Source organism: Panulirus ornatus, chromosome 50, assembly GCF_036320965.1.
Source record: "Panulirus ornatus isolate Po-2019 chromosome 50, ASM3632096v1, whole genome shotgun sequence".
Classification (NCBI taxonomy): Eukaryota; Metazoa; Arthropoda; class Malacostraca; order Decapoda; family Palinuridae; genus Panulirus; species Panulirus ornatus.
Genome location: NC_092273.1, coordinates 1965539 through 1977828, shown reverse-complemented (window position 1 = coordinate 1977828; position 12290 = coordinate 1965539). Strand labels below are relative to the sequence as shown.

The 12290-nt window shown below is 42.6% G+C and overlaps 1 protein-coding gene across 1 annotated transcript in view; it reads left to right on the top strand.

Annotated features, from left to right (window-relative positions):
* Positions 1 to 1145: 1145 nt before the first annotated feature.
* Positions 1146 to 12290, top strand: part of Ufm1 (Ubiquitin-fold modifier 1) — a 49632-nt gene continuing 38487 nt past the window's right edge. Inside the window, exons 1-2 of the mRNA XM_071691049.1 lie at positions 1146 to 1247; positions 4584 to 4640. Of these exons, the coding sequence (XP_071547150.1) occupies positions 1243 to 1247; positions 4584 to 4640 (62 nt within the window). The 5' untranslated portion in view covers positions 1146 to 1242. The remainder of the gene's footprint in view (positions 1248 to 4583; positions 4641 to 12290) is intronic.

Here is a 12290-nt window from a genome sequence, read left to right as displayed (position 1 = left end):
TGCTGCACTGATCCTGCAGGGCCGCTTGCTGCACTGATCATATGATCAGCCCTGCAGGGCCGCTTGTCATACCAGGAGAACTAATTCCACACTTGATTGAAGACAATACCAGATGAGCGTCGTCACTATGGTATGGTAAGATACCAGAAACATGGTGGTAGGGTGAACCTTAACCCTGCCTTACCTCACTACTCTCCCCTTCCTTCTCCTGTAATTCCTCTTCCTTTCTCCCTTCCCTTCCCTCCTGTGCCGTGAAGCCTGCAGCCCCTGTGCATCATGGTGTAGGCAGTGTGTGACCCACATTGGGTCATACTTAGGATGTCGTATGTTCAGAACTTGTAATGTTTCAACCTTATATTGGCCGGTGTGACAGTGGCTGTCTAGTGTTGGGCCATGTGTTGTGGCCACCTGGTATTGTGCCAGATGGTGCGGCCAAGATGTTAGTTAGTCATATTGTCGTATTAGGTTAGGTTAGGTTAGGTTAGGTGTGTGGACGAGGGAGAGAGCAGGTGGCTGCTGGTGGTGTCATGGGAAGAATGTTGATGGTGCACTGCAGCAGACTGACCCACACCATGGTCCTCCTCTCATCTTCACACGACCTTTCTGAACATTATACACATCACGTCAATATATACATTATACACATCACATCAATGTATACATTATACACATAACATCAATGTATACATTATACACATGACATCAATGTATACATTATACACATCACATCAATGTATACGTATACCCAGCACAGAAGCATGAAGGCTTTTCTTTGCATATTGTCATGTGAATTTAGTCTTTTGAGTCATAAGGTAATATGAATAATCAGGTTTTGCTTCCAAGTACATAGTGCATATTCTACACTTATAAGGATATTCTCTTATCTGTTTATGTCCATCTGCACCTTGAAGGAAACTACCGTGCCTAAGCAATTATGAATCAATTTAAGAGTTGACAATAGGGTTCAAAATCTTCATTGTATCAATGAACGCAGTCACATTAAGTTTAGTCTTACAAAATTGCACGTTTATGGTGTAACATATATTCAGAAAATACAGTTGTAAACTCCTCAAACTTATATCAATACCTCTCTTTCCCTGGCAACAATAAGTTTGATATTTTCTCAACTAAGGTAAGAGTTTAGCCCGGCGGGCTTGTGTGTAGAGACACCTGGCGGCGGACGGGAACATTACTGGCCATCTGATCTGGAAGTAAACAACAGCTGTTTACCTTCTACACAACATGACGTGAGTGAACACCATTTCTGCTCTTGCAGTAAATCATTAGCACAGCCACTGCCACACTGAACCAACGTATCGTTATTTTAATGTACAGTTCTGTGTATCTTGAGGCACGTGCAGCTTGTGTATCTTGAGGTACGTGCAGCTTGTGTATCCTGAGGTACGTGCAGCTTGTGTATCCTGAGGTACGTGCAGCTTGTGTATCCTGAGGTACGTGCAGCTTGTGTATCCTGAGGTACGTGCAGCTTGTGTATCCTGAGGTACGTGCAGTTTGTGTGACCTGAGGTACGTGCAGCTTATGTGACCTGAGGTACGTGCAGCTTGTGTATCCTGAGGTACGTGCAGCTTGTGTATCCTGAGGTACGTGCAGCTTGTGTGACCTGAGGTACGTGCAGCTTGTGTGACCTGAGGTACGTGCAGCTTGTGTATCCTGAGGTACGTGCAGCTTGTGTATCCTGAGGTACGTGCAGCTTGTGTGACCTGAGGTACGTGCAGCTTGTGTATCATGAGGTACGTGCAGCTTGTGTATCCTGAGGTAAGTGCAGCTTGTGTATCCTGAGGTACATGCAGCTTGTGTGACCTGAGGTACATGCAGCTTGTGTATCCTGAGGTACGTGCAGCTTGTGTATCCTGAGGTACGTGCAGCTTGTGTATCCTGAGGTACATGCAGCTTGTGTATCCTAAGGTACGTGCAGCTTGTGTATCATGAGGTACGTGCAGCTTGTGTATCCTGAGGTACGTGCAGCTTATGTATCCTGAGGTACGTGCAGCTTATGTGGCCTGAGGTACGTGCAGCTTGTGTATCCTGAGGTACGTGCAGCTTGTGTATCCTGAGGTACGTGCAGCTTGTGTGGCCTGAGGTACGTGCAGCTTGTGTATCCTGAGGTACGTGCAGCTTGTGTGGCCTGAGGTACGTGCAGCTTGTGTATCCTGAGGTACGTGCAGCTTGTGTATCCTGAGGTACGTGCAGCTTGTGTGACCTGAGGTACATGCAGCTTGTGTGACCTGAGGTACGTGCAGCTTGTGTATCCTGAGGTACGTGCAGCTTGTGTATCCTGAGGTAAGTGCAGCTTGTGTATCCTGAGGTACATGCAGCTTGTGTGACCTGAGGTACATGCAGCTTGTGTGACCTGAGGTACGTGCAGCTTGTGTATCCTGAGGTACGTGCAGCTTGTGTATCCTGAGGTACGTGCAGCTTGTGTATCCTGAGGTAAGTGCAGCTTGTGTATCCTGAGGTACATGCAGCTTGTGTGACCTGAGGTACATGCAGCTTGTGTGACCTGAAGTACGTGCAGCTTGTGTATCCTGAGGTACGTGCAGCTTGTGTATCCTGAGGTACGTGCAGCTTGTGTATCCTGAGGTACTTGCAGCTTGTGTATCCTGAGGTACGTGCAGCTTGTGTGACCTGAGGTACGTGCAGCTTGTGTATCCTGAGGTACGTGCAGCTTGTGTATCCTGAGGTACGTGCAGCTTGTGTATCCTGAGGTACGTGCAGCTTGTGTATCCTGAGATACATGCAGCTTGTGTATCCTGAGATACGTGCAGCTTGTGGATCCTGAGGTATGTGCAGCTTGTATGTCCTGAGGTACGTGCAGCTCGTGTGACCTGAGGTACGTGCAGCTTGTGTATCCTGAGGTACATGCAGCTTGTGTATCCTGAGGTACGTGCAGCTTGTGTATCCTGAGGTACATGCAGCTTGTGTATCCTGAGGTACATGCAACTTGTGTATCCTGAGGTATGTGCAGCTTGTGTATCCTAAGGTACATGTAGCTTGTGTATCCTGAGGTACATGCAGCTTGTGTATCCTGAGGTATGTGCAGCTTGTGTATCCTGAGGTACATGCAGTTTTTTTATCCTGAGGTATGTGCAGCTTGTATATCCTGAGGTACATGTAGCTTGTGTATCCTGAGGTACATGCAGCTTGTGTATCCTGAGGTATGTGCAGCTTGTGTATCCTGAGGTACGTGCAGCTTGTGTATCCTGAGGTATGTGCAGCTTGTGTATCCTGAGGTACGCGCAGCTTGTGTGCCTTACTTCTTCATCCCACCACTCAATACCCTTTGTAATCTGCCCACCTCCCATGCTTCTCATGCCACAAGCATCTTTTGCACAAGCCATCACTGCTTCCCTAAATACATCCCATTCCTCCTCCCTTCCCCTTATGTCATTTGCTCTCACCTTTTTCCATTCTGCACTCAATCTCTCCTGGTACTTCCTCATACAAGTCTCCTTTCCGAGCTCACTTACTCTCACTGCTCTCTTCACCCCAATATTCTCTCTTCTTTTCTGAAAATCTCTACAAATCTTCACCTTTATCTCCACAGGATTATGATCGGACATCCCTCCAGTTGCCCCTCTCAGCACGTTAACATCCAAATTTCTCTCTTTCATGTGCTTATCAGTTCAGTTAACACATAATCCAGTAACACTCACTGGCCATCTCTCCTACTTACATACATATACTTATGTATATCTCTCTTTTTAAACCAGGTATTACCAGTCACCAGTCCTTTTTCAGAACACAAATCTACAAGCTCTTCACCATTTCCATTTACAACTCTGAACACCCCATGTACACCAATTATACCCTCAACTGCCACATTACTCACCTTTTACATTCAAATCACCCATCACTATAACTCAATCTCGTGCATCAAAGCTGTGGTTGAGAGAGCAAAAGAGGGTACCTTGCAGACGCAAGGGGTGGCGATGCAGTTTCCTGTAGGGCAGGATGGCACCAGGAATGGATGAAGGCATGCGAGTATGAATATGTACATATGTATATATGTATATGGCTGTGTATGTGTATGTATATGTTTGTATGTTGATATGTATATGTATGCATATGGTCATGTATGTATGTATATATGTGTACAATAAACAACTAACATAATTTTTTACATTTATTGAAAATTGATGTATTGATGGTTCTTTAGATATCTGGGGTAGCTTCAGTCCTTAGACTAAGTGGTAAGTGAAGAAAGTAATGGTTGTAAAACCTACTCACCAGAAATCATGAAAATTATAAGATTGTGACCCATTTCTTCCTTGATAACATACCTTGTGCTTGTGGGACACCACCTTTGGAAGAAAAGGTTTTCCAGTTTTCAAGTCTTACATTTCTTGCCTATGAGGTAGAGTTGGACTCATATTTTATTGCTACTTGAAAGGTTCCCCTTTTCCTGGTGAAATTTTATGTCAGGTTTGGCTCATTACAGAGAAATCTTGCCCATAGTCATATGTAATTGTTCTTTGAGCTAAGTTCATACCAAGTAGTGTTTGATGGAATAGTGATCACAAGAGGTGATCTTGAGTTGGAGGTAATCCTCTCCTCTTTTTCAGATCTAAAGTGACTTTCAAGATCACCCTAACATCTGATCCCAAACTACCATACAAAGTGTGAGTACTGATTTCCTTTTTACAGAGTTCTCTGTGACCAAGAATGTATATTCACAGTTTATGTTTTTTTTTTTTTTTTTTTTTTTTTTTTTTTGTCGCTGTCTGCCGCGTTTGCAAGGTAGCGCAAGGAAACAGACGAAAGAAATGGCCCAACCCACCCCCATACACATGTATATACATACGTCCACACACGCAAATATACATACCTACACAGCTTTCCATGGTTTACCCCAGGCGCTTCACATGCCCTGATTCAATCCACTGACAGCACGTCAACCCCAGTATACCACATCGCTCCAATTCACTCTATTCCTTGCCCTCCTTTCACCCTCCTGTATGTTCAGGCCCCGATCACACAAAATCTTTTTCACTCCATCTTTCCACCTCCAATTTGGTCTCCCTCTTCTCCTCGCTCCCTCCACCTCCGACACATATATCCTCTTGGTCACTCACTCTTTCCTCACTCATTCTCTCCATGTGCCCAAACCATTTCAAAACACCCTCTTCTGCTCTCTCAACCACGCTCTTTTTATTTCCACACATCTCTCTTACCCTTACGTTACTTACTCGATCAAACCACCTCACACCACACATTGTCCTCAAACATCTCATTTCCAGCACATCCATCCTCCTGCGCACAACTCTATCCATAGCCCACGCCTCGCAACCATACAACATTGTTGGAACCACTATTCCTTCAAACATACCCATTTTTGCTTTCTGAGACAATGTTCTCGACTTCCACACATTCTTCAAGGCTCCCAGAATTTTCGCCCCCTCCCCCACCCTATGATCCACTTCCGCTTCCATGGTTCCATCCGCTTCCAGATCTACTCCCAGATATCTAAAACACTTCACTTCCTCCAGTTTTTCTCCATTCAAACTCACCTCCCAATTGACTTGACCCTCAACCCTACTGTACCTAATAACCTTGCTCTTATTCACATTTACTCTTAACTTTCTTCTTTCACACACTTTACCAAACTCAGTCACCAGCTTCTGCAGTTTCTCACATGAATCAGCCACCAGCGCTGTATCATCAGCGAACAACAACTGACTCACTTCCCAAGCTCTCTCATCCCCAACAGACTTCATACTTGCCCCTCTTTCCAAAACTCTTGCATTCACCTCCCTAACAACCCCATCCATAAACAAATTAAACAACCATGGAGACATCACACACCCCTGCCGCAAACCTACATTCACTGAGAACCAATCACTTTCCTCTCTTCCTACACATACACATGCCTTACATCCTCGATAAAAACTTTTCACTGCTTCTAACAACAGTTTATGTATATCACCTAAATGTATAGGTGATAACATCACTTCACTAGCTATTATTCTGCTTACCTTTGTTTTTTGTAATTTATGGTTTTCTCATTTCTCTTTCTAAAAAGTCATGATTGGAGTGTGATATTTTTGTTACATAAATCAGAATATAGTTCTTGGTTTAGATGAACTCTTATTATTGTTTACCTTTTACCTTACCTTCTCCCTAAGAAGCCCCTTGGATGGAGCTCCCGCATTGCTCAGAAAGCCAGCCACATCTGGTAGGTAGGACCATAGGTCAAGGAGTATAGTGATATTTTGTGTATATGTGGAATAGATTTAGGACTATCTAGGAGTAAGTCTTCAGCATGGAAGTTGCATCATGGGAATGAGGGGTCTTGTGACACATTGAATTGGTGTTTGTTATGTTGTATAGGTGGACAGTGTCCAGATTGCTGACAAGAAAGTATAACTTGTGAATATCTGGGGAATGTGGTCTCAGATGGATGCATATCTAGTGTGGTGGTGTGTAGCAATGTGTTAGGTGGGAGACTGTTTAGTGCTTGGGTCATTTTCATCATGTCATGTCAGTGTTATATTTGCTGGGGATGGGAATTTTTGTGAATACAGGTTGCTGAAGTGTGAAGAAGGGGTAGTTTTTTTTATGTGATGGTTTCATGGTTAGTTGTGAATTGGTTTGGATGGAAAGGGTCTATTAGTATCATTGTTTTTTTCATACTTGTTCAACGTTTCCCAATTAGAAAGGTTGCATCCGCTCACATTCGTTCTATTCTCTCTTGTGCTGCACCAAAATCACAGCTCCATATTTTCAACCAGGCACCATAGACCTTTCCATGGTCTACCTTGGACAACTCACATACCCTGGTTCAGTCCATTGACACCATGTCAACTCATGTATACCACATCATTCCAGTCCACTTTATCCCTTGCATGCCCTTTACCCTCCTGCATGTTCATCATTATTATTGCTATTAATTAATTGATATTGTTGAGATGCACCTGCCTTGTTTGAGAATCATCCTTAGATATAGTTTCCTTAAGTGCAAAGTTAGAACCATGGTCTGCCATCCATTCTGCTTTTATGAATAGTCTCTTTAATTTGAAACTTAGCATGATTTTACTATAAGCTAGTCTCAAAGCTTGCATGTGAGATCCAGACTATGTTTAAAGGATGCACATGTAGGATTTAATTGGGGGATTTCTCTCAGCATTCCTTGATGCATAGGAGTGAAACATGAATTTGCTGCATTACTGAGAGGAGTACAGGATGAAGACACTGATTACTCAGCACTGGAATGTCAGGTGGGTAAACTGATAAATGAGAATATTTGTATAAATGACAGTTACAGAAAAGGGAAAGGACTGATTAGAACTCTGCATGATTTTTTACTGAAGTGGTTGTCATAAAGAAAGGTTGTATGTAGGGAAGATAAACAAAGAATTAGGAGCAGAAAGAATGAGAGTAAGTTAAGTGAAGAGTTCTTGGAATTGTTAAGGATAAGGTGAAAAAAGGGCATATGAGAGTTGGGGTGAGAGAGTATCATTAATTTTTAGGGAGAATAAAAAGATGTTCTGGAAGGTGGTAAATAAAGTGCGTAAGACAAGGGAGCAAATGGGAACTTCAGTGAAGGGCGCAAATTGGGAGGTGATAACAAGTAGTGGTGATGTGAGAAGGAGATAGAGTGAGTATTTTGAAGGTTTGTTGAATGTGTTTGATGATAGAGTGGCAGATATAGGGTGTTTTGGTCGAGGTGGTGTGCAAAGTGAGAGGGTTAGGGAAAATGATTTGGTAAACAGAGAAGAGGTAGTAAAAGCTTTGCGAAAGATGAAAGCCGGCAAGGCAGCAGGTTTGGATGGTATTGCAGTGGAATTTATTAAAAAAGGGGGTGACTGTATTACTGACTGGTTGGTAAGGTTATTTAATGTATGTATCACTCATGGTGAGGTGCCTGAGGATTGGCAGAATGCATGCATAGTGCCATTGTACAAAGGCAAAGGGGATAAGAGTGAGTGCTCAAATTACAGAGGTATAAGTTTGTTGAGTATTCCTGGTAAATTATATGGGAGGGTATTGATTGAGAGGGTGAAGGCATGTACAGAGCATCAGATTGGGGAAGAGCAGTGTGGTTTCAGAAGTGGTAGAGGATGTGTGGATCAGGTGTTTGCTTTGAAGAATGTATGTGAGAAATACTTAGAAAAGCAAATGGATTTGTATGTAGCATTTATGGATCTGGAGAAGGCATATGATAGAGTTGATAGAGTTGCTCTGTGGAAGGTATTAAGAATATATGGTGTGGGAGGCAAGTTGTTAGAAGCAGTGAAAAGTTTTTATCGAGGATGTAAGGCATGTGTACGTGTAGGAAGAGAGGAAAGTGATTGGTTCTCAGTGAATGTAGGTTTGCGGCAGGGGTGTGTGATGTCTCCATGGTTGTTTAATTTGTTTATGGATGGGGTTGTTAGGGAGGTGAATGCAAGAGTTTTGGAAAGAGGGGCAAGTATGAAGTCTGTTGTGGATGAGAGAGCTTGGGAAGTGAGTCAGTTGTTGTTCGCTGATGATACAGCGCTGGTGGCTGATTCATGTGAGAAACTGCAGAAGCTGGTGACTGAGTTTGGTAAAGTGTGTGAAAGAAGAAAGTTAAGAGTAAATGTGAATAAGAGCAAGGTGATTAGGTACAGTAGGGTTGAGGGTCAAGTCAATTGGGAGGTAAGTTTGAATGGAGAAAAACTGGAGGAAGTAAAGTGTTTTAGATATCTGGGAGTAGATCTGGAAGCGGATGGAACCATGGAAGCGGAAGTGGATCATGGGGTGGGGGAGGGGGCGAAAATCCTGGGAGCCTTGAAGAATGTGTGGAAGTCAAGAACATTATCTCGGAAAGCAAAAATGGGTATGTTTGAAGGAATAGTGGTTCCAACAATGTTGTATGGTTGCGAGGCGTGGGCTATGGATAGAGTTGTGCGCAGGAGGATGGATGTGCTGGAAATGAGATGTTTGAGGACAATGTGTGGTGTGAGGTGGTTTGATCGAGTAAGTAACGTAAGGATAAGAGAGATGTGTGGAAATAAAAAGAGTGTGGTTGAGAGAGCAGAAGAGGGTGTTTTGAAATGGTTTGGGCACATGGTGAGAATGAGTGAGGAAAGATTGACCAAGAGGATATATGAGTCGGAGGTGGAGGGAACGAGAAGTGGGAGACCAAATTGGAGGTGGAAAGATGGAGTGAAAAAGATTTTGTGTGATCGGGGCCTGAACATGCAGGAGGGTGAAAGGAGGGCAAGGAATAGAGTGAATTGGATCGATGTGGTATACCGGGGTTGACGTGCTGTCAGTGGATTGAATCAGGGCATGTGAAGCGTCTGGGGTAAACCATGGAAAGCTGTGTAGGTATGTATATTTGCGTGTGTGGACGTATGTATATACATGTGTATGGGGGTGGGTTGGGCCATTTCTTTCGTCTGTTTCCTTGCGCTACCTCGCAAACGCGGGAGACAGCAAGAAAAAAAGAAAAAAAATGTAAGGGATACTGCAGGGCCACCATACTAGATAGTGAGACGTGGTTAAGGCATGCAGATGGATGATTTAGACATAACTAGATACATTTGTTTGTTGAATGGATGAGATTATTATGGAAGCAGTTTCACAGGGTTAACTTAGGGTATTGCAGTATATGTATTACAGGAATATTAAGATAGTTATCTTTATAGCATATTGCTGCTTACTGGGGAATCGATTTCATTTTACTCTTTCTGCCTTAGCAGCATTATATGCATCAGCACCTCTGATGCCATACCAACGTTAAAAGCACAGGGAGCATTATACATGTCAGAGGTTAGAATACATCTACAATAAATGATAGGTGTTCATGGCATTCTGTGATGTCAGTGGTGGACAGAAATAAAACAAGATGGAATACCCACATTACAGATGGACAGGTAGAGTGCATATGATGTTTGGAAATGCAGTTCCGTGACTATTAATGTAAACAGCATAGCTCATTAGATGCATTGATTGCTATTGCATAGAGCACTTAGGGTGGGTCTGGCGCTTATATATAATATACACGCTTATGATTAAAGTAATTTTTCATTTTCTTTTTGAGTTTTGTGTAGTTATATTTTCATTTCTTTGTGCTAAAGTTTAGTCTGAATAGTAAATGAGATCTACAAAGTTTAAAAGATTGTTTGAATTTATTTTCCAATGTAGGTAGAGAATGTAATTTTTCATGTTGATTACTTAAGAATTATTGAGACAAACATACACTGAACTTGATTTATATGCCACATTCTGACAGATATGCCATGAAAGTCAGTTATTTACAGCAGAGGCGTGTACTGTAAGGGTAGATAATTAACATCTGTTTAATTATGGAGCTGCTTCATGATCTCATCCACCCCCCAAAATTTTCATGCAACTCCAAAGGTATGAAATATAGTTTTGAAGTAGAAAGTAGAGTACAAAAATAGATTTGAGAGTATTTCATAATACAGGTAGATAACCCACCAGAACATAATGGTATCTTATAATGAACTTGATATATATCTGTTTGTTACTTTCATACTTGTCTGCCTTTTCCCACATTGGTGAGATAGCACGAAGAATGGACAAAGAAAGGTTGCATTTCCTTACATCCTTTCTCCAGCTTTCATGTGCATTGCTGCAAAACCTCAGCCTCTTATCCACAGCCAGGCTTGTCAGACCTTTCCATGGTTTCCCTTGGCTGCTACACTTGGGCTGTTTCAGTCCATTCAAAGCATGACAACCCCTGTGTACTGCATCGTTCCCATTTACTCCATCCTGAGTGCTAACACATTATCCTTTTTATCATCTCTCCTCACTCATTCTCTTCATATGTCCACACTATTTCAGCACCCCCTCTATTACTCTCTCAACCAAACCCTTCTTATTACCACACCTTTCTCTCTCTTCCCCTTTCATTACTTATTCAGTCAAACCACCTCACACCACATATTGTCCTCAAACATTTCATTTTCAACACATCCACCCTCCTCCACACATCCTTATCTACAGCCCACATTTTGCATCCATACAACATCGTTGGGACCACTATAAATACCTGTTTTTGCCTCTTAGCTAATGACTTCTTTTTCTACAGATTCCTCAGTTTTCTCCAAACTTTTACCCTCTCGTGCATTGTATGACTCATGCTTCTGTGGTTCCATGTGCTATCATGTCCACTCCTGAATAACTGATACACTTCACTTCTTCCAAATTTTCTCATTCAAACTCACACTCCAGCTAGCACATCCCCCTGCCTTTCTAAACCTAATAACCTTACATTATTCACATTTACCCTCAAATACCTCCTTTTATTCCCTCCTCCAAATTGAGTCACAAACTTCTGCCGTTTCTCCTTTGAATCTGCTACCAGTGCTGTGTCATCAGCAAACACCATCTGACTCATTTCCCAGACCCTGAACCCTTTATTACCTTTATACTTACCCTTCTCTCCAAGACCTTTGTGTTCACCTCCATCACCACCCATCAATAAACAAATCAAAGAGCCAAGATTACATAACACACCCCCAATGCAGACCAACCTTCACCTGTAACTGTTCACTTTCCTCTCTCTCACCTCGGATGCACAGCATACACTCATGATAAAAGCACCTGTCTGCTTCCAAGTGGCATCTATGTCATCCCTATCATATACTCTCTCTAGATCCACAAATGATGCATGCAAATCCTTCTGTTGCTTTAAATATTTCTCACACACATTCTTCAAAACAAACTCCTCTACATCCTCTACACTCCTCCCCAATCTGATCTTGTGTACATATATTTCCCTCTCAGTCACCACTCTCCCATACAGGATATCAGTTACAATCAACAAGCTTACTCCCCTGTAGTTTGAATACTCACCTTTGTCTTCCTTGCCTGTTTACAGTACCACTACACATGCGTTCCACCAATCCTCGCACCTCATCCTGAGCTATACGTACACTGAAAATCCTAACTAAACAATCAACAACACAGTCACCCCCTTTCTTTTGAAATTTAATTGCAGTACCATCCATTCCATCTGTCTTGCCATATTTCATCATACACAGGGCTTTCACCTCTTCCTTCCTCACCAAACCACTTTCCATGGCTCTCTTGCTTCACACACCTCCTCAACTCAAGACACCCAACATCTGCCACCCTGTCATCAGACATATTCAACAGTCCTTCAGAATATTCATTTCATCTCTTCATCTCATCACTACCTGACAGCATTTCCCTGTTTGCCCCTTTCATTGATGCTCCCATTTGTTGTCTTGTTTTTCTTTCACTTTTAACATCCTTCTAAAACATCCTCCTATTCTTCCAGAAGTTTACTGACAATTGCACCCTCCATTTCTCAT